The sequence below is a fragment of the Armigeres subalbatus genome, chromosome 1, assembly GCF_024139115.2.
Source record: "Armigeres subalbatus isolate Guangzhou_Male chromosome 1, GZ_Asu_2, whole genome shotgun sequence".
Lineage (NCBI taxonomy): Eukaryota > Metazoa > Arthropoda > Insecta > Diptera > Culicidae > Armigeres > Armigeres subalbatus.
Genome location: NC_085139.1, coordinates 73384207 through 73410756, shown reverse-complemented (window position 1 = coordinate 73410756; position 26550 = coordinate 73384207). Strand labels below are relative to the sequence as shown.

At 41.6% G+C, this 26550-nt stretch overlaps 1 protein-coding gene across 8 annotated transcripts in view; it reads right to left on the bottom strand.

Annotated features, from left to right (window-relative positions):
* The window catches only part of LOC134227108 (cadherin-87A), a 1007180-nt gene that overhangs the window by 158900 nt on the left and 821730 nt on the right, over nucleotides 1–26550 (bottom strand). For all 8 annotated transcript variants that reach the window (XM_062708398.1, XM_062708391.1, XM_062708382.1 and 5 more), the window contains 5 exons: nucleotides 25039–25182; nucleotides 12769–13222; nucleotides 11341–12706; nucleotides 2857–2986; nucleotides 1363–1486 (listed from right to left, as the gene is read on the bottom strand). In XM_062708398.1, coding sequence (XP_062564382.1) covers nucleotides 1363–1486; nucleotides 2857–2986; nucleotides 11341–12706; nucleotides 12769–13222; nucleotides 25039–25182 — 2218 coding nt within the window. The remainder of the gene's footprint in view (nucleotides 1–1362; nucleotides 1487–2856; nucleotides 2987–11340; nucleotides 12707–12768; nucleotides 13223–25038; nucleotides 25183–26550) is intronic.

The window sequence follows — 26550 nt, the reverse complement described above, 5'->3', positions numbered from 1 at the left end:
TTCCTGCCCCACTGCCGTAGCAGTTGAAGGGAAACTGTAAGACGAGAGTAAACCTGTCCAAAACCCCTCTACGCTTCAAAGGGCCTAGCAATCGAGTTCTCGGTCTGCTGATCGAGCATTCCATTGTCGACAGCAGACTGCTCTACGACATTCCATCACCGACCTTCAACCAATACGTCAGAGTAGCGACAGATTCAAAGCTGTTGCCAGAGGACAACATTTCGGAGACAGAATGTTGGTGGCAGAGTTATTGAATGCTGAATACGGGGTACATAAACCCAGGTTCACCCATAGGTCCTTTTCTGCCCGTGGAGTGAAAATTGGTATCACTGAGCACAAACGTTGTACTCACTAACTCTGCTAACGTTATCTCAGCGCTGCAGAGTGAGAAGCCCAAGCTCCCCTGGATCCAGATCGTCGCGCTAGTAAGCGCCAGAAAACGACTTTCCCCTGCATACCGGAGCACTGAGGAGTACCCTGCCGATCTTGCAACGTCCATTATCAGCAGATGGTAAGCCCTGGTTTTGGAAATAAATTAATCGGGATAGGAATAACAACCGCTTCCTGAATCGACATACCGAATTTAAAGGACCAGCAGATAGTCCCCACACATCTTCAGTGGTGCAAAGTCTGCGAGGTCCTTAATATGGTGGATGCTTTTCTGTATCAGTTCCTCAAGTTCCAGATCATTTGGGATAGCTATCAACACCTACCCACCAACGAACGTCGTCGACGAAGATTTCCAGGCTTCAAAACTAATAATCACATACAACCATCTTTAGAATTCGAAATGACGTTGAATATTGATTTTCGATTAATTGGTCTAGACAACTAGAGAAGAGAGAACTAGAGAAATTCCAAGCAGTAATAGTGAAAATAAAATTACTGGATTATTGGCACCATAAATGTGGCTGACGCTACTGGAGCAGTAGGTACACCTTCACTATTTTTCTTTTACTGTGCTATAGCCACGAATGATGCACCAACCCTAAACCCTCTTATCACAGACTAGAGCCATGTCATTACCGGGGCCAAACAAGACATGGAATTGAAAGTCCATCCATACAACACGGTCACTGGAAAGCTTTACTGCACCATCATCATCCTGATGCGCTAAAACTTGTACCATCAAGATTGGCACAATTTCTCAACCAAAGGGGACCCATCATCGTTATCGCTGTCATCATCATCATCAGTCGCCTCAGCATCATCAGCAGCAGTGGCAGCAACAGAACCATCAGCTGCGGCGGAAATATGCTTTGCTGCGAAAGTACAAATCGCAGGTCCCGCATCGCCCGGTGAGCAGCAACGAGCAACGACGACGACGATGGTCATTATTATTAATAATAATATTTAACTTACCAATCGGGAAGTTCTCCTCGATCGAGGCCAGATAGTGCTCCCGGGAGAACTGTGGTGCATGGTTGTTCACGTCCCGGATGGTGATGTTCACGTTGCACAGGGTGGTGAAAAGGCCATCGCTTGCCTGCAGAGCAATTTTGAGGAGAAAAGAGGGGAAAACCGTTTAGAAGGATACTCTCCCGTGTTCGGCTTAGCGGATTCGCCCCAAGTGGGGCAGCTTGATGAAGTGACACCAAGAAAACGAGAAAATTGTTTAAAATATCGAGAAATTGTTTCAAAAACTCAAAACAGTTAAAGGAAAATCGTTCTTATTATTAAATAAGAACGATTTTCCTTTAACTGTTTTGAGTCTCTTTCTATAAGAGCCGTTTCTTTATTTCACGAAACTAAATTCCTAAAAACGATTTTAAACTGCTTATTAAAAATCATTTTCAGGCTGGAAAGAATTATTTTACACATTTTTAAAATCATATTATGTAAAAACTATTAGTATAGCTATTTTTCACGAACTAAAAATCACATCCAAAACGTGAAACCGATTATCAAAAAAATATACAAATTTCTAATCTCATATTTTGGGTTTTGAGAATTAAACAAACTTCTTTGATCAGATATCTTCGAAGTGCATCTAAAAGCAGTCGAATAAGGAGATGTTTGTAAACACATCGACACACGGGTGGACTAGTAAATGAGATTTATTCTCGAATCTACCAGTTTAATTGCACTTTACACTCCACACGTTTTAAATTTTTAAACCCCATTAAGCAGCGCCTCGCCAAACCTTTACAGTTTAAGCCAAATAACGATGGATGCTGGGGATGCCTTATGGGACATTGAGCTGACCCAGTTGCATGACTGACTGAAATCAGAATTACTCTGCACAACAGCTGCCGAGCGGAACAGACCCGGAACAAACGCACATGAAGAAAATGTTAATCAAGGAAGCAACGACTGCAGTTGAACCAGTGTAGTGAGCACACTTGTAGTAGCTTGCGCTTCCGCATCCTTCAGCCATGTCCGTGCGGGCTCCGCTCCGTAGTCCAAGAAAGCAACCGAAGTAGTTATACAGCTTTAAATGGAATCCATTACGAGAATTAATTTGCTTTGAAGAGTATGAGCGGATTCCTGAATAATTTAGTGGTGCACGAGGGTAAGTTGTTCTGCATAACGGCGGATGGTTGAACGGAAGCGTGTGCCATTTATATGATTTCCACAAATCCCTTATATTCAACCGCTACACAAACATTTATGTAGATTCTGGCTTAAAAACGAAAGCCATGAATTGATTTTTGCATTAAAAATAAAAAAAAGTAGGCCTCCTCTGATTAATCCACCAAGCTGTGCTGGTACCTTTCTCGTGCGTTACACAAGAAAATCAATATGCCAAAAAAAAAATTCTTATGTTATTTGAAACAACAGCTAAATCAAAGTGGGCGAAGAACTTAAAATTTAAAAATTCACATAAAGAAAGAAAAAAGGTCAAGGAAGACTTACCTCTACGGCAAAGAACACGTTCTCCGACTTCAAATGATTCACATCGAGAACGGTGCTTTTCGAAATCGTCAGCTGTCCGGTGCGTTTGTCGATTTCGAAATGGCGCGTAACGGCTTCGTTTCCAATAATGCTGTGGAATAAAGAGAAATGAAAATCAATGATTTCGAAACGAAACAAAAACTATTTCTTATATTACACTGGAGTCGCTTTCAACGGTTTTTTGCGCGACTTCTATACACGGATTTCTGAAAAACCTGGTTTTTATTCGTGTTTTACTTGCTAGGATGAGCACCCGCTAAGCTGCGGAGGACAACGGAGGTTCTTCGTAGCTTAGAAGAGAAAGCACCTGTCTAGCGTATTGGTTTCGTGGGATTAAACCCCACCGAAGAAAACGGTTACCCTCCAATACCTTTTCCGAACTAAATCCATCACATGTTGTGTGCATGTTTTTTAATATTTGTATCGGCCTTGGGCTGCAAAATGGTGGGTTGACATCAAGGAAGGAGCGCCCAACAGAGCTCTGGTCCCCACAAGTCCCTATCTCACGCTTCCGTGGGTCGTCCGATGACAAAAGACCGCCAGCAAAGGGTTGTGTACTTAGCTGGTAGTGCAGCCTAGGCACTGTTGTCCTTCTGACATCAGCTAGAGTGAGAAGGTACGCCTCGAGCGTCTGTTCACCAGGAGGTGCGGCTCAAACAGCGTCTACCTGGTACCCACCGGCTGATTAACGAAATGCTGTATCGCGTCAGCTATACCTAAGGTGGCAGCCCCATCATCGCGATGTAGGTAACGCGACCCCGGTAAGGTAGCTTACTGAAGCCTCTCAAATACCACGAAAAATGGAGATAGAAGAAAAAGAGAACGTTATTTTTGGCAACCGACCCGGCAACGAAATAAGGACTATGATTGGAAACTCGGTACCTGGAATGTCAGGACCCTAAATGAACCTGGACGAGTGAGCCTTCTGGCTCGTGAACTGCAGAAGGTTGGAGCGAACGTGGCTGCTATTCAAGAAGTCCGATGGCCTAGATCCGGAGAACGTGAATTCCGAGCCGTGGACCCCACGACCAACACTGCATTCAAGTATAACATCTATCACAGCGGCGGTGAAAAAGCATAGCATGGAGTTGATTTCGTAGTGATGGGCAAGCAGATGAAGCGAGTGATGCGGTGTAAACCCATTAGCGAACGAATCTGTGTGTTGAGGATACGGGGCAAATTCTTCAATTACAGCCTAATCAACGTTTACGCACCGACAAACGATAAATCCGACGACGTGAAGGACACGTTTTATGAATGTCTTGATAAAGCCTATGGAGAGTGCCCAAAGCATGACGTGAAAATTGTTATCGGAGACGCTAACGCTCAGGTCGGTAGAGAGGACTTTTAGACGGCTAGTAAATTTCGCTGCTGCCAGAGGGATGGCCATCAGTAGCACCTACTTTGCACGAAAGAACATCCGAAAGCACACCTGGAGACACCCAAATGGTGAAACTTGCAACCAGATAGACCATGTTCTGGTGGATGGGCGCCATTTCTCGGATGTTATCGATGTGCGGACATTCAGAGGTCCGAACATTGACTCTGATCACTACCTCGTTGTCAGTAAAATTCGATCACGGTTGTCAACTGTATCGAACGAAAGATCACAGCGAACGATGCGTTACAATATCCAGCGATTGTCGGCGGAAGGAGTATCGGCTGAGTACCGCCAGAAGCTCGGCGAACGGATAAGTGCAATCAACGTTAGCTACAACATCAACGATCTATGGGAGTCGATCCATGGAGCGGTAAGCACAACAGCACGAGAAGTGGTAGGCACTGCACAGAGGCGACCCAGGACGGGTTGGTTCGATGTGGAGTGTCAGATAGTGACAGACGAGAAGAACGTTGCCAGAAGCCGGATGTTGGTGTCGGGTACCCGATCGAATAGAGATCGGTACAAGGAAGCAAGAGCAGCCGAAAAACGAACCCACCGCAGGAAGAAAAAAGAGTACGAAGAACAAGTTATTAGTGAGGCGCAGGAAAAAATGGAGCAGCCGATCAACGACGGATCAAATGTTTACCCTGAGACAAATCCTTGATAAATTCCGGGAGTACTACTTGCAGACACATCATCTGTTTATTGATTTCAAGGCGGCCTACGATTCAGTGAAACGGAATGAATTATGGCAAATTATGGCAAATTATGCTTGAGCATGGTTTTCCGGTGAAACTGATCCGGGGTTTCGTATAACGTAGGACGGATCGAAATCAAGTGTAAGGGTTGCGGATGAAATATCGACGTCGTTTGTTACCTTAGATGGATTAAAGCAGGGTGATGCACTCTCGAATCTACTGTTCAATATAGCGCTCGAGGGAGCGCTTAGGAGAGCTGGTGTGCAAAGAAGCGGTACCATTATCACAAAATCGCATATGCTCCTGGGATTTGCGGACGATATCGATATTATCGGAATTGATCGCCGTGCCGTGGAAGAGGCTTTTGTGCCTTTTAAGAGGGAGACAGCGAGGATTGGACTCACGATCAATACCAGCAAAACGAAGTACATGGTCGCTGGCAATCAACGTGGGTTCATTAGTGGTGGTGGTAGCGAAATGGTGCTGGATGGTTAAAAATTTGAAGTAATGGAAGAATTTGTGTATCTTGGAACATTAGTGACGTGCGATAATGATGTTACCCGCGAGGTGAAAAGGCGTATTGCAGCTGCAAATAGGGCTTATTACGGACTTCGTAACCAGCTTAAGTCCCGTAGTCTGCAAACGAAAACAAAACTCGCACTGTATACTACTCTGATTCTTCCGGTGGCTTTATACGGCCATGAGACATGGACGTTAAAGGAGGCTGATCGGAGAGCTCTCGGAGTGTTTGAGCGTAAGGTGCTGCGGACAATACTCGGCGGTAAACAGGAGAACGGTATCTGGCGGCGTCGCATGAATCACGAATTGTACCAGGTGTATAAAGGGCTGGATATTATAAAGCTTATACAACACTTCAGACTACGGTGGGCTGGTCACGTTGTTCGTATGCCGGAAGAACGTCAAGCGAAGATAATATTTAGTAGAAAACCCGGAAGAGGCCGCAGGCTTCGTGGAAGGCCGCGTACACGATGGCTTTTTGCAGTTGAAGAGGACCTGAGGGCGCTCAATGTTCAGGGCGACTGGAAGCGATTGGCCCAGGATCGAGTACAGTGGAGAAGGATACTCCATTCGGCGTAGGTTCATCGAAGAGCTGTAGCCCATCAAGTATCAAGTAAGTATCGGCCTTGGAGCAAAATATTTGAAAATCTTTGATATCTTTGAATTTTCCAAAAATCTTGAATCCTGTATCAAAGATATCTTTGATAAAATATGTCAGAAAATCTTTGAAATTAAGATAAATCTGTGAATGTGGTTACACTGCCCATGATGACAACAAGAACTACATAGAATGCAACTATCTACAAGGACGGAATCACGGGAAAGTGTCGTTCGGCCGAAACCCATTCGGCCGGAAGCCATTTGGCCGAAAGTCATTTGGCGGGACGGGCCATCTAGCCGAATAGGTAATTTTGCCGAAAAGGACATTTGGCCGAATAGGACATTTGGTCCAATAGCACATTTGGCCGACTACTCACGCCTCATTTCTCAATCTGAGCAACTTCGCCGATTTGCTGCCTGAGCCGTTTTTGGTTAGGCGCAACCTTTTCCTCGTTGGCCGTCAGGGCAAAATCAATCGCCACTTGAACCAAAGCCGCTCTTCCAAGGAAGGAGAAGGCCTTGGTTGTGGTACCTTTGTCGACCTTCTCGCTTCCCTCGGGTGGCTGATACAATCGTTCTGTTCTTGTCTTACGACTCTAACAGCATGGCGGTGCACCAGCACCAGGTTCTGTTTCAGTTCCTTTCTGATGTTCTGCCTTCCGCTTGGGAACTCAATAATGTTATCGAGTTGCTCGACGACCACCCACATCCCGGGGTGTGGCCTAAATATTGTATCCAAATCGCAAAGTAGTCATGTATATAGACACTATAGGTTCCATAGACGAGCTGAGGGGAAGACGAGTGTAGCCAAACGAGTATGACGTCAAAATTGCTATGTGTTGCGTCAAATTCGCGTGGTACCTATCTTCCTTTTTGCCTCTTTCGTACAACAAAGTTGTACCGAAAGGCTATCATTTCACTCCAAAATCGAACTTTTTATAGAAGTCTCGGAGACCCATGATGTTATATACCAATCGACTCGGCTCGTCGAGCTGAACAAATTTCTGTCTGTCCGTGTGTATGTGTGTGTGTGCACACGAAAACCGAAAAACATTAGCCACTTTTTCATATAGTAATTCTTAACCGATTTTCTCGCAACAAGTTGCATTCAACAGGGGACAAAGCCTTGTTGATCACTATTGAATTTGATAACGATCGACCAATGCGTTAAAAATTTATAAAGGAAACTATAGTTCGATATATAAGCGCCATATAAGGTTGGTGTCTTGGCTAAATGCGAGAAAGGCAGTATCACCACTCGGTGAATTAAGTTTATACTTCTCACATCTCACATCTTTATACTTCCTTCATCTCACTTCATACTATTTACTTCTCGCCTCTCACTTTTCACTTCTCGATTCATAATTCTCAACTCTTTGTTTCTCACTTCTCACAACTCACTTCACACACCTCGCTTCTTCCTTCTTACTTCTCTCTTTTTCTTCTCATGTTTCACATCTCATATGTTGCTTTTTATATCTCACTACTCAATTCTCATATCTCATATCTACCTTCTCACTTCTCACATCTTACATCTCACTTCTTACTTCTCATTTGCCGCTTCTCACTTATCACTTCTCGCATCTCACATATTACATCTCTCTTCTCGTATCGAATTTCTCACTTCTTACTTCTAAATCTCTCTTCTCGCTTGTAGCTTCTCATTTCTCGGCTTTCACTTATCACTTCTTGTTTCTCACTTCTCACTTTTCACATCTCACATCTTTATCTCATTTTCCGCTACTCACTATTCGCTTATCGCCTCTCGGTTCTTCACACTTCACACTCCCCACTTCTAACTTCACCTATCTTGCCTTCACTTCTCACAACTTACTGCATTTCATTTCTCACTTCACACTTTTCACATTTCATTTCTAACAACTCACTTCTATCCATTCACTTCTTTCTTCTTCTTCTCACTTCTCACTTCTCACATTTTACATCTCACTTCTAGTACTGAATTTCTCACTTCTCAATCTCACTTCCCATTTGTCGCTTCCCACTTATCGGCTCTCACTTATCACTTCTCGATTCTCACATCTTACATCTCACTTCTCATATTGAATTTCTCAATTCTCACTTGTAGCTTCTCATTTCTCGGATCTCACTTATCACTTCTTGTTTCTCAATTCCAACTTTTCACATCTAGCATCCTTATCTAATTTCTAACTTCTCACTATTCACTTCTCGTCACTCATTTATTATTTACGGCTTTTCACTTCTTACTTATTAATTCTCGCTTCCCACTTTTCACTTCTCACCTCTTTCTTCTCACTTCTTCTCACTTATCACTTCTCAATCTCATTTCTCACTTATCGCTTATCACTTTTCACTTCCCGCTTCCCACTTATAACTTTCCGCTTCTCACTTCGCTTTTCTCACATGTCTATTTCATTACTCAATCCTACCTATTCACTTCTCGCCTCTCACTTGTCACTTCTCATTTCTTCCTTCTCACTTCTTGCTTCTCACTTCACACTCCTCACTTCTTCCTACTTACTTCTCACATATCACATCTTACTTCCTCACTTACTTTCTTACTTCCTTCTCCCTTCTCACTTTTCCCTACTTGCTCACATCTCACATATTCCTCCTCATTTCCCATTTCTCACTTCTTATTCGGCTTAACGGCTGTGGCCAAATGACCTTCGGGACTGACGGCTATCGCTTTAATGACCCAGCATCGTACCTTCATTAAATACTCTAAGCGATTTCCATTGCCAAAATCGATCAAAAATTAACTTTTTGTTAATTTCACGTGATTTCAAGACTTTTTTGAAAAATCGCGTGGAATTTTTTTTTAAATCCGCCTAGAAAAATCGCGTGGATTTCAAAAACCGCGTAAAAAAAGTCGCGTAAAAGCCGATCTGCATAAAAAACGCGTAAAAAGCGACCCTAGTGTAAATAAAAAAGATTTTATAGTTCCTTTGTAAATTATTTGTAAATAACAAAGCGATTATTCGTTTTGCGAAATTCCTATTTCGTTCAATCTGTCTTTGGCTCCACAGAGTTTATAAATAGAATCTCAGAATCGCTCAGAAGATAGATAATAGCCCAAATAGCTTTAGCTTAGCTTAGCTCAGCTTGATTGACTGTACACATCGTAGTTCTTCTTCTTCTTCTTATTGGCTAAGGAGGGCCCCGTACATTGTAGTTGCTATTCGTTATTGGCCGAGCAACAACAAATTTGCACAGCTCACCAATTGAATAGCTTTTCTGGGATTAGAAAGCCATTCACACTGTACAATAATTCAAGACCAACAACGATGCCGGCCACGTTCTCACAGCCAATTTAGGATGAGGGGAGGAAAATTGATCCGACACTCATTGCTACAAGAGACCGAGGAATCCTCTACATCTCCGTAAGTGCCACGGGAAGGGATAGTTGGCTAGATGAGAAGGCACCATATTCATACTGATACGAAGACGAGAACCCAACGCGCCCATAAAACATTTCCGAACCAAGCACTGTACTTACTTTGCCCGATGGCTTCTACCAACATATTATTTTTTTATTTATTCGAAATTTCTTTTCTTGCGCTCGGTTTGTTGAAATTTTTTACCAATCTGTACTTTTTGGTACAAATCTATAATCTTTACCTAAATGACCTTTTTGGCTATATGACTCTTTCGGCCAAATGACTTTCGTCCTAGTTATCTGTTCGGCCAAACAACTTTCGGCCAAGTGGCCTTCAGCCAAATGTAAATTTTGTTAATTTCGTGAATTTTGTAACTTTATAAATTTTGTAAATTTTATAAATTTTGTAAATTTTGTGAGTTTTGTAAATTTTGAAAATTTTGTTAATTTTGTAAATTTTGTAAATTTTGTAAATTTTGTAAATTTTGCAAATTTTGTAAATTTTGTAAATTTTGTAAATTTTGTAAATTTTGTAAATTTTGTAAATTTTGTTAATTTTATAACTTTTATAAATAAATTTAAAAAAAAATAACTAAATTTACAATTTTTTTTAATTTACCGAATTCACAAATTTCAATTTTTTTTTAAATTTACAAATTCACAACTGTAAATTTAAAAAAAATGTAAATTTTGTGAATTCTGTAAATTAAAAAAAAATTGTAAATTTTGTTATTTTTTGTAAATTTTGGTAATTTTATAAATTTTGTAAATTTTGTAAATTTTGTAAATCTCGCAAATTTTGTAAATTTTAAAAAAATTGTAAATTTTGTAAATTTTGTAAATTTTGAAAATTTGGTAAATTTTGTTAATTTTGTATTATTTTGTAAATTTTGTAAATTTTGTAAATTTTGTAAATAAAAAAAAATTGTAAATTTTATGAATTTTGTAAATCAAGTGAATTTTGTAAATTTGAAAAAAAAAATGTAAATTTTGATAATTTAGAGTAAATTTTATTTTGTAAATTTTGTTACTTTGTAAATTTTACAATTTCTGTAAATTTTGTAAATTTTGTAAATTTTGTAAATTTTGTAAATTTTGTAAATTTTGTAAATTTTGTAAATTTTGAAAATTTTGTAAATTTTGTAAATTTTGTAAATTTTGTTAATTTTATGAATTTGGTGAATTTAGTAATTTTTATTTTGTAAATGTTGTGAATATTGTAACTTTGTAAATTTTATAATTTTTGTAAATTTTGTAAATTTGGTAAATTTTGTAAATTTTTCAAATTTTTTAAATTTTGTAAATTTTGTAAATTTTGTAAATTTTGTAAATTTTGTAAATTTAGCAAATTTTGTGTATTTTGTAAATTTTGTAAATTTTGCAAATTTATGTAATTTTTGTAACTTTGTAAATTTCATAATGTTTGTAATTTTCGTAAATTTCGTGAAATTTGTAAACTTTGTTAATTTTGTAAATTTTGTTAATTAAAAAAAAAAAAAAATTTTGTGAATTATGTATTTTTTGGAAATTATATAAGCTTGGTTAATATGAAAATAATAAAAAATGTCTTAATTAAAATTGTAAATTCCGTCAATTCTGTTTCTTTTCGCAAATTAAAAAAAAAATTAGATTTCGCAAATTTCAACAATTTTGCTTATTTTAGTATTCTTAAACTTAAAGACCCTGCGAATCTTAATGAGTTACTGTAGTCATACAATGATGGGTTTCATAACAGAAAAGCACAAAAAAGAAAATATTCAATCAGATGAGCAAAGAAAACAGCCGGCTCCTTATCCCGAAGGATCAAAGAATAGTCCTACCCATCAATCGCCTGTCATCCGCTCATCGATTCGTGTCAATTACAGAAAATCAAGCCCCAAACTACCTACCGATAATTAATTTCCGAAATTACATCCGGGTCGCGGGCTTTGATGACGAGCGGCGGCTCGAACAGGGTGGCTCCCTCATCGACCGAGGCCCGGTACAGTGGACTTTCGCACACCGGTGGCGAATCGTTAGCATCCAGGAGGGTGATCCGCAGCGACACAACCGAAGTCTGGCCCCGACCCTCGTCATCGGTGGCCTTGTAAGACAGATAGTACACGGATTGGTTTTCGTAGTCCAGGCAGGGTGCCCGTCCCGGACCGACATCCGCCCGGTGCTGAATCTCGTTCGAGTGAATCGGTGTGTTGGTGGTGGACGGGGTGAAGAATTCTTCCGGATCCGTAGCGGGGGTCGTGTCGCTCTCTTCCGAACTGGATGTTTCCCATTCGCTGGAAACCGTTGGAGGGGCAACGACATTCACGTCCCGGTACTCACTGGATTCGCCGTTGTTGTAGATTTTGTAGGCCATGTAGTCGGCTCCGCGATCCAGGACACCCGTTCGCCCATCGGTGGACACGTTGAATCGCTTCAATTCCGGATACTCTTCTGTCGACTCATCGGACGATGAAATTTGGCGCCGTCGCCGACGCCTTCTATTATTGTTGTCATGCTCGGTGGCAGGGCAGTCAGCTACCGTGATTGCGCCTGTTATTGGGTCGACGTTGAACAACTCAGCACCCGTTCCAGATAATGAGTAGCGAATTCCTTGATCGCCAAAATGTCCTGAGTCCAAATCTCTTGCAGTGATTGTCGTAATTAGATGACCGGAATGAGCCGTTTCTGATACAGTGGTAGAGTACGAATCCTGCTCAAATACGGGCCTATTATCGTTCGAATCGGTGATGGAAACTGTTAAAGTAGCTGTCGAAGACAACCTTGGATTCGTTTGCGTCTCTTCCGCTATCACCAATACGATGAACTTCCGTTGATTGGGATTTTCGTAGTCGAGAGATCCATTTGCAACTCTAATGCTTATCTGGGACGAGCCTGTAACCAACTTGGGCTCAACGTCGAACACCTCCGAAACATCGTTGAGGCGTAAGGAGAAAACAGCGTTCTCCCCAACATCTGGATCATGGACACTCATCTCAATTGGGAGAGGAGTTCCCGGAGCCGTATTTTCCGATAAGGATACAAAGTATTCCTTTTTGTTGAACATCGGCGGAGAGTCGTTCACATCACGTATCGTAATCGATGCTTGCGTTGTTGCTGTAGTAAGATTATCATTGCCAGGGACCCCATCAATCAGTTCCCGCGCCTTAACCGTCAAAATGATCAACCCAGTGTCATCTGGAAGAGCTTCCTTGTCCAGCGGCTTGGCAGTTCGCAGCTCACCCGTTTGACGATCCAACAAGAAATAGTCCATTGGATCTGTGAAAAAACAAACATTCCATCAATAAACAAGCTCTATGATATTACTTTGCCATACTTACTCGTGATCAATTCGTACACAATCTTCCTGGGCTGTCCCCGATCGCCATCCCTCGCGTGTATCGTCATCACCAAAGTGCCGATTTTGCTATCCTCGTTGATCACCGCCGCCAGCGATCCTTGAAACACCGGTGGACTGTTCTGAACATCCTTCACGTGAATCTCCAGACCAGCCGTAGCATTGAACATGCCGTCGGTAGCTTCCAGCAGAATCTGATAGATCATCCGTTCGTTGTAGTCCAGGCGACCTTTCAGCACCACAGCAGCCGTCAGCCGATCCTGGCCGCTTTCGACCGTTTCGATGGCAAATTTTTCACACGCGTCCGGATTCAACGGTTGTGGAATGCAATTGACGATCAGGTTTTCACCGACGGTGTCCCGATCGGTGACCAGAATGTCACTAAATACGGTGGTACCCGGTTTAGCGTCCTCCAGGACTTCCGTTTCGTAGGGAACCTGTCAAGAAAAAGATTTTTTGAAATTTATGGTTTTGGGCTGAGAGAAATATTTTTTCAAACTTTGATATCAATTAATTCAGTGTCGATGACCTGCCTCACTTTAGCACATTTTTTCTGCAAAGCATAAAAAGTTAATCTCGAAATCATAGGCAAGCTCACAGCCGTTTCATCTCCAGCATGAAACGGATTTTAAACGAATTCATTCTTTTGTGCTTCTTGCGCTATGCTTGTTATGAGGCGTTCCCTTCGACACCCGACAAACAAAAGAGAGCGCACAAATTCGCCATCCAGCTGAAAATTAGTTTCCAAAATTACGACGACGATGGCTGTCGTCCTTGTCTGCAACTATCCAGACAGACGACTGTCCATGCCTGCAGCTATCTTTGACGCAGCATAAAAAAAGAACTAAATGGAGAAAGTTTCCTTGAAAGGATTCCTCAATATCAACATCGTTGCAGCATCAGACAAAATGAGCCATCGCACTTAGGAGTAGATTGGATTCATCAATGGCCAAAATTTTTCATTTGACTTCCAATGGAAGATAAAATATTCTAATACAATGCGACCAATTTTAACCAATTATTAAAATCAATCAACTAGATTTAAATGCGCTTGACTTGAGTTACATACATGCCCTAATAGAGCTATTTCCTTGCTGTATGTGTCGAATTTCAAACTCTTTTATTATTTGACTTATGACCAGATTATGATCCTAATTAACTATTCGTGCATCATCCACTCTGGGTCCTTTCACAGCTCTACGGAAGACTGAAATCAAACTATCCTGGAGGAGGTATAACTATAGCTGGGTTCAATTCTCGGACCGGTCTGTCGGATAGTCGGCAAATGACGGATAGTTTCTCGACTTCCATAGAAAATGCTTCATAAATACTAAGCCATGAGGCGCCCATGCCCCCATTTATTGAGGATGCGATACCAGTTAGATAGGAAAAAGAAGACGCATCCACCAGCAGGCCGCATTTTGATGAACTTCATAATAAGTTCGTCGGCGAGCTTCTCCGTCGCTGTTGCCTGTTGTGTTGGATGTCGCCGGGTCAGATCCATAGCAAAAATTAGAACCGAAAACACGCTTTTTCGAGCAAGCAAAGGAAGCCGAACAAATTTTCGAATGTTCGCGCTTCTGAACATTTGTGTGCATAAATAGTTGAAAACTACCATGGCGAAAACTTTTTCCCGGATGATTAATTTGGACCCTCTGGTCGGCGAGCAGAGGCGCTGTTTGAAGTTCATCTGCGATGGCCGAATGCCCAACAGAATGATGATCCCTTGCAACGCGCTGGACAACAGCGAACCGGAAAGTGGAACATTTCCCGTGGTTACATGCTCGGTGAATTGTACGGATTGTGAAGCAACAAGGAGAAGGTGAACGTTCGGAGGATTCATTCTGATTGGTGTTGTGGTATGTTGGGAGCTAGGGATGATCAGTGTCCTGCATGTTATGATCATTAAAATGGGAACGTTACGAAATCCTATAGCAAGAATGCGGTAATAAATTGAAAACTATTTATTCCTAAATATGAGTGAAGATATTCAACAAAAGATTCACAACTTAATATTTGTAATGGTAGTCATTTAAAAGAAATGTGAATAGAATAGAATCAGAAATAGAATTTAATCAAATTTGCATTGGATTTGAATAGAATTGAATTTGGGTTGGATTTGAATTGAATTTGGATTGGATTTGGATTGGATTTGGATTGGATTTGGATTGGATTTTGATTGGATTTGGATTGGATTTGAATTGGATTTGAATTTGGATTGGATTTGGATTGGATTTGGATTGGATTTGGATTGGATTTGGATTGGATTTGGATTGAATTTGGATTTGGATTGGATTTGGATTGGATTTGGATTGGATTTGGATTGGATTTGGATTGGATTTGGATTGGATTTGGATTGGATTTGGATTGGATTTGGATTGGATTTGGATTGGTTTGGATTGGTTTGGTTGGTTTGGATTGGTTTGGATTGGTTTGGATTGGTTTGGATTGGTTTGGATTGGTTTGGTTGGTTTGGATTGGTTTGGATTGGTTTGGATGGGTTTGGGTTGGTTTGGATTGGTTTGGTTGGTTTGGATTGGTTTGATTAGATTTTGGTTGGTTTGGTTGGTTTGGTTTGGATTGGTTTGGATTGGTTTGGATTGGTTTGGATTGGTTTGGATTGGTTTGGATTGGTTTGGTTGGTTTGGATTGGTTTGGATTGGTTTGGATTGGTTTGGATTGGTTTGGTTTGGATTGGTTTGGATTGGTTTGGATTGGTTTGGATTGGTTTGGTTTGATTTGGATTGGTTTTGATTGGTTTGGATTGGTTTGGATTGGTTTGGATTGGTTTGGATTGGTTTGGATTGGTTTGGTTTGGTTTGGATTGGTTTGGATTGGTTTGGTTGGTTTGGTTGGTTTGGATTGGTTTGGTTGGTTTGGATTGGTTTGGTTTGGTTTGGTTGGTTTGGTTTGGATTGGTTTGGATTGGTTGGATTGGTTTGGTTGGTTTGGATTGGTTTGGATTGGGTTGGTTGGGTTGGTTGGTTCTGGTTGGTTTGGTTGGTTTGGATTGGTTCGGTTTGGATTAAGTTTGGATTGGATTTGGTTTGGTTTGGATTGGTTTGGTTTGGTTGGTTTGGTTTGGTTTGGTTTGATTGGTTTGGTTTGGATTGGTTTGGATTGGTTTGGATTGGTTTGGTTTGGTTTGGTTTGGATTGGTTTGGATTGGTTTGGATTGGTTTGGTTGGTTTGGATGGGATTTGGTTGGTTTGGATTGGTTTGGATTGGTTTGGATTGGTTTGGATTGGTTTGGTTGGTTTGGATTGGTTTGGATTGGTTTAAATTGGTTTGGATTGGATATGGATTGGTTTGGATTGGTTTGGATGGTTTGGGTTGGTTTGGTTGGTTTGGATTGGTTTGGTTGGTTTGGATTGGTTTGGATTGGTTTGGTTGGTTTGGATTGCGTTTGGTTGGTTGGATTGGATTGGTTTGGTTGGTTGGTTTGGATTGGTTTGGATTGGTTTGGATTGGATTTGGATGGGTTTGGATGGGTTTGGATTGGTTTGGTTGGTTTGGATTGGTTTGGATTGGTTTGGTTGGTTTGGATTGGTTTGGATTGGTTTAGGTTGGTTTGGATTGGTTTGGTTGGTTTGGATGGTTTGGTTGGTTTGGATTGGTTTGGATTGGTTTGGTTGGTTTGGATTGGTTTGGTTGGTTTGGATTGGTTTGGATTGGTTTGGTTGGTTTGGATTGGTTTGGTTGGTTTGGTTGGTTTGGTTTGGATTGGTTTGGATTGGTTTGGATTGGTTTGGTTTGGTTGGTTTGGATTGGTTTGGTTGGTTTGGATTGTTTTGGATTGTTTTGGATTGGTTTGGACTGGATTTGGATTGGTTTGGATTGGTTTGGATTGGTTTGGATTGGTTTGGATTGGTTTGGATTGGTTTGGATTGGTTTGGATTGGTTTTGATTGGATTTTGATTGGTTTGGATTGGTTTGGTTGGTTCGGTTTGGATTAAATTTGGATTAGATTTGGATTTGGATTTGGTTGGTTTGGTTTGGATTGGTTTGGATTTGGTTTGGATTGGTTGGTTTGGTTGGTTTGGATTGGTTTGGTTGGTTTGGATTGGTTTGGTTGGTTTGGATTGGATTTGGATTGGTTTGGATTGGTTTGGTTGGTTTGGATTGGTTTGGTTGGTTTGGATTGGTTTGGTTGGTTTGGATTGGTTTGGATTGGTTTGGTTGGTTTGGTTGGTTTGGATTGGTTTGGTTGGTTTGGTTGGTTTGGTTGGTTTGGATTGGTTTGGATTGGTTTGGATTGGTTTGGATTGGTTTGGATTGGTTTGGATTGGTTTGGTTGGTTTGGATTGGTTTGGTTGGTTGGTTGGTTGGTTTGGTTGGTTTGGATTGGTTTGGATTGGTTTGGATTGGTTTGGATTGGTTTGGTTGGTTTGGATTGGTTTGGATTGGTTTGGATTGGTTTGGTTGGTTTGGATTGGTTTGGTTGGTTTGGATTGGTTTGGATTGGTTTGGGATTGGTTTGGATTGGTTTGGATTGGTTTGGTTGGTTTGGATTGGTTTGGATTGGTTTGGATTGGTTTGGATTGGTTTGGATTGGTTTGGTTGGTTTGGATTGGTTTGGATTGGTTTGGATTGGTTTGGTTGGTTTGGGTTGGTTTGGATTGGTTTGGTTGGTTTGGTTGGTTTGGTTGGTTTGGTTGGTTTGGTTGGTTTGGATTGGTTTGGTTGGTTTGGATTGGTTTGGTTGGTTTGGTTGGTTTGGATTGGTTTGGATTGGTTTGGTTGGTTTGGATTGGTTTGGATTGGTTTGGATTGGTTTGGATTGGTTTGGTTGGTTTGGATTGGTTTGGATTGGTTTGGATTGGTTTGGATTGGTTTGGATTGGTTTGGATTGGTTTGGTTGGTTTGGATTGGTTTGGATTGGTTTGGTTGGTTTGGATTGGTTTGGTTGGTTTGGATTGGTTTGGATTGGTTTGGTTGGTTTGGATTGGATTTGGATTGGTTTGGATTGGTTTGGTTGGTTTGGATTGGTTTGGGATTGGTTTGGTTGGTTTGGATTGGTTTGGTTGGTTTGGTTGGTTTGGATTGGTTTGGATTGGATTTGGTTGGTTTGGATTGGTTTGGTTGGTTTGGATTGGTTTGGATTGGTTTGGTTGGTTTGGTTGGTTTGGATTGGTTTGGATTGGTTTGGATTGGTTTGGATTGGTTTGGTTGGTTTGGTTGGTTTGGTTGGTTTGGATTGGTTTGGTTGGTTTGGTTGGTTTGGATTGGTTTGGTTGGTTTGGATTGGTTTGGTTGGTTTGGTTGGTTTGGATTGGTTTGGATTGGTTTGGTTGGTTTGGATTGGTTTGGTTGGTTTGGTTGGTTTGGTTGGATTTGGATTGGTTTGGTTGGTTTGGATTGGTTTGGTTGGTTTGGTTGGTTTGGTTGGTTTGGATTGGTTTGGTTGGTTTGGATTGGTTTGGATTGGTTTGGATTGGTTTGGATTGGTTTGGATTGGTTTGGATTGGTTTGGTTGGTTTGGATTGGTTTGGATTGGTTTGGATGGGTTTGGGGTTGGTTTGGTTGGTTTGGTTGGTTTGGATTGGTTTTGGTTGGTTTGGTTGGTTTGGTTGGTTTGGTTTGGTTGGTTTGGATTGGTTTGGATTGGTTTGGTTGGTTTGGATTGGTTTGGTTGGTTTGGATTGGTTTGGGATTGGTTTGGATTGGTTTGGATTGGTTTGGTTGGTTTGGATTGGTTTGGTTGGTTTGGTTTGGTTGGTTTGGATTGGTTTGGATTGGTTTGGTTGGTTTGGATTGGTTTGGATTGGTTTGGATTGGTTTGGTTGGTTTGGTTGGTTTGGTTGGTTTGGATTGGTTTGGTTTGGTTTGGATTGGTTTTGGTTGGTTTGGTTGGTTTGGATTGGTTTGGATTGGTTTGGATTGGTTTGGTTGGTTTGGTTTGGTTTGGATTGGTTTGGATTGGTTTGGATTGGTTTGGATTGGTTTGGTTGGTTGGATTGGTTTGGTTTGGATTGGTTTGGTTTGGTTTGGATTGGTTTGGATTGGTTTGGATTGGTTTGGATTGGTTTGGATTGGTTTGGTTGGTTTGGATTGGGTTGGATTGGGTTGGATTGGATTTGGTTGGTTTGGATTGGTTTGGTTGGTTTGGTTGGTTTGGATTAATTTGGATTGGATTTGGTTTGGTTTGGATTGGTTTGGTTTGGTTGGTTTGGTTTGGTTTGGTTTGGTTTGGTTGGTTTGGTTTGGATTGGTTTGGATTGGTTTGGATTGGTTTGGTTTGGTTTGGTTTGGATTGGTTTGGATTGGTTTGGATTGGTTTGGATTGGTTTGGTTGGTTTGGATGGGTTTGGTTGGTTTGGGTTGGTTTGGTTGGTTTGGATTGGTTTGGATTGGTTTGGATTGGTTTGGATTGGTTTGGTTGGTTTGGATTGGTTTGGATTGGTTTGGATTGGTTTAAGTTGGTTTGGATTGGATATGGATTGGTTTGGATTGGATTTGGATGGGGTTGGGTTTGGTTTGGTTGGTTTGGATTGGTTTGGATTGGTTTGGATTGGTTTGGTTGGTTTGGTTGGTTTGGATTGCGTTTGGATTGGTTTGGATTGGTTTGGTTTGGTTTGGATTGGTTTGGATTGGTTTGGTTGGTTTGGATGGGTTTGGATGGGTTTGGGATTGGTTTGGATTGGTTTGGATTGGTTTGGATTGGTTTGGATTGGTTTGGATTGGTTTGGTTGGTTTGGTTGGTTTGGATTGGTTTGGATTGGTTTGGATTGGTTTGGATGGTTTGGATTGGTTTGGATTGGTTTGGATTGGTTTGGTTGGTTTGGATTGGTTTGGATTGGTTTGGATTGGTTTGGTTGGTTTGGTTGGTTTGGATTGGTTTGGATTGGTTTGGATTGGATTTGGTTGGTTTGGTTGGTTTGGTTGGTTTGGTTGGTTTGGATTGGTTTGGTTGTTTTGGATTGGTTTGGATTGGTTTGGACTGGTTTGGATTGGTTTGGATTGGTTTGGTTGGATTTTTGGTTGGTTTGGATTGGTTTGGTTGGTTTGGTTGGTTTGGTTGGATTTTGATTGGTTTGGTTGGTTTGGATTGGTTTGGATTGGTTTGGATTGGTTTGGTTTGGTTTGGTTGGTTTGGTTGGATTTGGTTGGATTGGTTTGGTTTGGTTTGGTTTGGTTGGTTTGGTTTGGATTGGTTTGGATTGGTTTGGTTGGTTTGGATTGGTTTGGTTGGTTTGGATTGGTTTGGATTGGTTTGGATTGGTTTGGTTGGTTTGGTTGGTTTGGATTGGTTTGGATTGGTTTGGTTGGTTTGGTTGGTTTGGATTGGTTTGGTTGGTTTGGTTGGATTGGTTTGGATTGGTTTGGATTGGTTTGGTTGGTTTGGTTGGTTTGGATTGGTTTGGTTGGTTTGGATTGGTTTGGTTGGTTTGGATTGGTTTGGATTGGTTTGGATTGGTTTGGATTGGTTTGGTTGGTTTGGTTGGTTTGGATTGGTTTGGATTGGTTGGGTTGGTTTGGTTGGTTTGGTTGGTTTGGATTGGTTTGGTTGGTTTGGATTGGTTTGGATTGGTTTGGTTGGTTTGGTTGGTTTGGATTGGTTTGGTTGGTTTGGATTGGTTTGGATTGGTTTGGTTGGTTTGGATTGGTTTGGATTGGTTTGGATTGGTTTGGATTGGTTTGGTTGGTTTGGATTGGTTTGGATTGGTTTGGTTGGTTTGGATTGGTTTGGTTGGTTTGGTTGGTTTGGATTGGTTTGGTTGGTTTGGTTGGTTTGGATTGGTTTGGATTGGTTTGGATTGGTTTGGATTGGTTTGGATTGGTTGGTTTGGTTTGGATTGGTTTGGATTGGTTTGGATTGGTTTGGTTGGTTTGGTTGGTTTGGTTGGTTTGGTTGGTTTGGATTGGTTTGGATTGGTTTGGGATTGGTTTGGATTGGTTTGGTTGGTTTGGTTGGTTTGGATTGGTTTGGTTGGTTTGGATTGGTTTGGATTGGTTTGGTTGGTTTGGATTGGTTTGGTTGGTTTGGATTGGTTTGGTTGGTTTGGTTGGTTTGGTTGGTTTGGATTGGTTTGGTTGGTTTGGATTGGTTTGGATTGGTTTGGTTGGTTTGGATTGGTTTGGTTGGTTTGGATTGGTTTGGATTGGTTTGGATTGGTTTGGATTGGTTTGGATTGGTTTGGATTGGTTTGGTTGGTTTGGTTGGTTTGGATTGGTTTGGATTGGTTTGGTTGGTTTGGATTGGTTTGGTTGGTTTGGATTGGTTTGGATTGGTTTGGTTGGTTTGGATTGGTTTGGATTGGTTTGGATTGGTTTGGTTGGTTTGGTTGGTTTGGATTGGTTTGGATTGGTTTGGTTGGTTTGGTTGGTTTGGTTGGTTTGGTTGGTTTGGATTGGTTTGGTTGGTTTGGATTAGTTGGTTTGGATTGGTTGGTTTGGTTTGGTTGGTTTGGTTGGTTTGGATTGGTTTGGATTGGTTTGGATTGGTTTGGGATTGGTTTGGTTGGATTGGTTTGGTTGGTTTGGATTGGTTTGGATTGGTTTGGTTTGGATTGGTTTGGTTGGTTTGGATTGGTTTGGATTGGTTTGGTTGGTTTGGATTGGTTTGGATTGGTTTGGATTGGTTTGGTTGGTTTGGATTGGTTTGGTTGGTTTGGATTGGTTTGGTTGGTTTGGATTGGTTTGGTTGGTTTGGTTGGTTTGGTTGGTTTGGATTGGTTTGGTTGGTTTGGATTGGTTTGGATTGGTTTGGTTGGTTTGGATTGGTTTGGTTGGTTTGGATTGGTTTGGTTGGTTTGGTTGGTTTGGTTGGTTTGGATTGGTTTGGATTGGTTTGGATTGGTTTGGATTGGTTTGGATTGGTTTGGTTGGTTTGGATTGGTTTGGTTGGTTTGGTTGGTTTGGATTGGTTTGGATTGGTTTGGTTGGTTTGGATTGGTTTGGTTGGTTTGGTTGGTTTGGTTGGTTTGGTTGGTTTGGATTGGTTTGGTTGGTTTGGATTGGTTTGGATTGGTTTGGATTGGTTTGGATTGGTTTGGTTGGTTTGGATTGGTTTGGTTGGTTTGGATTGGTTTGGATTGGTTTGGTTGGTTTGGTTGGTTTGGTTGGTTTGGATTGGTTTGGATTGGTTTGGATTGGTTTGGTTGGTTTGGATTGGTTTGGATTGGTTTGGTTGGTTTGGATTGGTTTGGATTGGTTTGGATTGGTTTGGATTGGTTTGGTTGGTTTGGATTGGTTTGGTTGGTTTGGATTGGTTTGGATTGGTTTGGATTGGTTTGGTTGGTTTGGATTGGTTGGTTTGGTTGGTTTGGATTGGTTTGGATTGGTTTGGATTGGTTTGGATTGGTTTGGTTGGTTTGGTTGGTTTGGATTGGTTTGGTTGGTTTGGTTGGTTTGGATTGGTTTGGTTGGTTTGGTTGGTTTGGTTTGGATTGGTTTGGTTGGTTTGGTTGGTTTGGTTGGTTTGGTTGGTTTGGTTGGTTTGGATTGGTTTGGTTGGTTTGGTTGGTTTGGATTGGTTTGGATTGGTTTGGATTGGTTTGGTTGGTTTGGATTGGTTTGGATTGGTTTGGTTGGTTTGGTTGGTTTGGTTGGTTTGGGATTGGTTTGGTTGGTTTGGTTGGTTTGGTTGGTTTGGTTGGTTTGGATTGGTTTGGATTGGTTTGGATTGGATTTGGTTGGTTTGGATTGGTTTGGATTGGTTTGGTTGGTTTGGTTGGTTTGGATTGGTTTGGTTGGTTTGGATTGGTTTGGTTGGTTTGGATTGGTTTGGATTGGTTTGGTTGGTTTGGATTGGTTTGGATTGGTTTGGATTGGTTTGGTTGGTTTGGATTAGATTGGTTTGGATTGGTTTGGTTGGTTTGGATTGGTTTGGTTGGTTTGGATTGGTTTGGTTGGTTTGGATTGGTTTGGATTGGTTTGGATTGGTTTGGTTGGTTTGGTTGGATTGTGGTTGGTTTGGATTGGTTTGGTTGGTTTGGTTGGTTTGGTTGGTTTGGATTGGTTTGGATTGGTTTGGTTGGTTTGGATTGGTTTGGATTGGTTTGGATTGGTTTGGTTGGTTTGGTTGGTTTGGATTGGTTTGGATTGGTTTGGTTGGTTTGGATTGGTTTGGTTGGTTTGGTTGGTTTGGTTGGTTTGGATTGGTTTGGTTGGTTTGGTTGGGTTTGGATTGGTTTGGATTGGTTTGGATTGGTTTGGATTGGTTTGGATTGGTTTGGGTTGGTTTGGTTGGTTTGGTTGGTTTGGATTGGTTTGGTTGGTTTGGATTGGTTTGGTTGGTTTGGTTGGTTTGGATTGGTTTGGATTGGTTTGGATTGGTTTGGATTGGTTTGGTTGGTTTGGATTGGTTTGGTTGGTTTGGATTGGTTTGGATTGGTTTGGATTGGTTTGGATTGGTTTGGTTGGTTTGGATTGGTTTGGTTGGTTTGGTTGGTTTGGATTGGTTTGGATTGGTTTGGTTGGTTTGGATTGGTTTGGATTGGTTTGGATTGGTTTGGTTGGTTTGGTTGGTTTGGTTGGTTTGGATTGGTTTGGATTGGTTTGGATTGGTTTGGTTGGTTTGGTTGGTTTGGATTGGTTTGGATTGGTTTGGTTGGTTTGGATTGGTTTGGATTGGTTTGGATTGGTTTGGGATTGGTTTGGATTGGTTTGGTTGGTTTGGATTGGTTTGGATTGGTTTGGTTGGTTGGTTTGGATTGGTTTGGATTGGTTTGGTTGGATTGGTTTGGTTGGTTTGGATTGGTTTGGTTGGTTTGGATTGGTTTGGATTGGTTTGGTTGGTTTGGTTGGTTTGGATTGGTTTGGATTGGTTTGGTTGGTTTGGATTGGTTTGGATTGGTTTGGATTGGTTTGGATTGGTTTGGATTGGTTTGGGATTGGTTTGGATTGGTTTGGTTGGTTTGGATTGGATTTGGATTGGATTTGGATTGGATTTGGATTGGATTTGGATTGGATTTGGATTGGATTTGGATTGGATTTGGATTGGATTTGGGTTGGATTGGATTGGATTTGGATTGGATTGGATTGGATTGGATTGGATGGACTTCAATTATCCGCAGCTATTCCTACTCCTGCTGTTATACAAAATCCATGGAAATCGAACACTGTCCTTTCGTTTTTGAACTGTTTTCTGCAACATCCTTCGCTTCAATATCTTATTTTAGTTAACAGTTTTAGAAAAGCATCCCTACTCGAAACCTAGCATTCGCGTATTTCATCATTTCCACCATTCGGGAAACGAACATGACAGTGCTTGTCAGAGGGGGGGAAGCTACACTGATTCAGCGGATTGTGGGAAGAGAAGACCACGAAGGAGAAAACCACCAGCAGCAGCAGTACGTTCCGGTGGAAACGACTCGAGGGAAAACCCTTTTTCGATCGACGCGCCCATCAGCAGCGTGCCCGGGTTCCCCAAATGCCCGAAGGATTACATCATTTGAATAACAATTAGAATCGAGCAAATTAAACAGTTCTCGCCATTGGCAGCCTTAGCCAACCCGTTCCGCTGATGCTGGTGGGTGGATCGCCATCCGTCCGTCCGTCAGTCAGCAGAACCGGAGTGAAATTGAAAAATTACTTCCTGCCAACGGCAAACCTTCTCGGGCGGTTTGACTGCAGAGGGTGGGAGCCACCGATTGGAGGTCTCGCCGGAAATGGATTTTGCCACCGAACACGAATTCGCGCCCATCCCGAGCAGAAGGGAGTAATTATTTGATATTGGAATTGCTGAAATTTGCTGCAAACGTTAATAAGCCATCTACGGGAAATTATCGAAGATTATAATCTGTAATAGAAAATAGTTAGAGTTCTCGTATGTAGGGCAGAAAACACGTTGAAAACTTCTTATCATTATCAGAAGAAGTATAAATTCGTTTAGGATGACCGTTTTGGTCAACAAATCCACTGTTTCCCAACAATTTCCCTTTGCTCGGGAACAGAATCCACCGTAATTTGTGCTCGGTGCCCAAGTGCGAGTATGCCCTTGCTGAAACCAAAGCGACGGGTGTTCGCATTGCATTGCGACGCCATGTAGCGGGGTTGATTTTAATTGTTACTTTTGATGATGGGCGACCACACGCTTGGTTCGCTCGCTCGCGCCCATTCAGGTGATAATTGATTCGGACGGACGTTTGCCAACCCCAAAGTGATCAATCAACTACCATCCGACGCCACCACAGTTCCCTTGTGGCACCCCCACGGATCGCCGATGGCACGATACCTTTTTTTCCTGTTTCACGGAACCTCATCAACGGCACACGATTGAATCAAATTAAATTCTCCCTTGAATACTTACGTTGCGAAACTCCGGTGGGTTGTCATTTTCGTCCAGCACGATTATCGTGATGGGAACGTTAACAACGTTGTCGTTCTCCGAATCAATTCCCGCCGAGCTGACGCGGTCCTTGATGGTCACCGAGAAGGAGAGGGTGTCCTGGTCCTGGAAAAAAGAAGAGAACAGGGGTGTTTTGGTTCATTTTTTGTCGATAAACTGGCGATATTCGGCATGTGCGCTAGGTGAATGTAAAATCTGCCACTGGAAAGGAATTCTGGGGACGTAGAAAGGCGATATCGATTTTGGGCAGCCGGTTTCATCAAATATTCAGCTATTGACGGTGCCACGTTTGCTCGCCCAACCGTAACTTGAACTGTGGCGAAATTTTTTTCGCACAGCCAATGCTTCAAAAATAATATTTTGCAATGCGATCGGCTGGAACAATGTGCAGAAAATATTCCCTGCACCAAAGTAAATATAACAAGGGATGGAATTGATTTCACGGAGAGGTGCCGAAAAAGGTGGATGACCGCTAGACGGTTGCGGTATGCGTTAGAATGTGATGTGAGTGATGTCTGCTATAAAATGCGCACAAACTTTACTGAGGACGGGATCGATCTTTCGAATAGCATTTCTGTTTGTTTTTCACCTCCATGGAAGAGCACTAGCACACCTGAACCAGCATAGTTTGAATAATTAGATTTGTTATTGTTGAACCTTCCCGGACCACTTCCACCTATTCCAGATACTCTGTTTCTTCGAACAAATAAGTTAGGTCGTTCAACGAAGTCTATATGGGCTCTATATGGGATAGCGCTTCGACCCCATCAGCCATAACATAGCTTCCACATGCAATTGTTGTATCACCGCAAAAAAAAACTATTTGGTGACGGGGCCAATTTCTCGTCAGCCTATTATAGTCGGTGATTGAATCCACTTTGGAAGTCACATCTGTCTCAGCCAATCAACCTCTGTCTTGAGTGGAACTTCAAAGAGTTTTGGGACAAGCTACTAAACCTGGAGCTGCCCGCTATAAACAGTAAAGCTTGAGCCTGGCAAATAAAAGCAACAGATGAAAGAAATTGGAGATAGTTCATTTAATGCATGTGTGAAATTAAAAAAAAAGAACTTCATGAAACAAACAAGGGAGCATCCATAAATGACGTAACGCTTAGAGGAGGAGGGGGATTGTCCGAAGTGTGACAATCCATAAAAAAAATAGGTTTCATACAAAAAATGTGATACAGGGGGAGAGGGGTTGAAAATTGCAAATTATTGTGTAACGTAATTAATGGATCTTCCCCAATTTGTGAGAAAAAATCATATAACGAAAATTCCCCGGAATTTCTTCGATAGTTCCTTCACAAATTTTCCCACAAATTCCTAAAGTAATTCCTACATGAAATTCTCCAAAAGTTCTTCCAGGAATTCTTCCAAAAGTGCTTTCAGAGTTTTTTTCCGGAGTTTCCTCCGGAGCTTACTTACAGAAGTTACTCTTCCTGGAAACCCCCCCAAGGTTCCACCAGGAGTTTC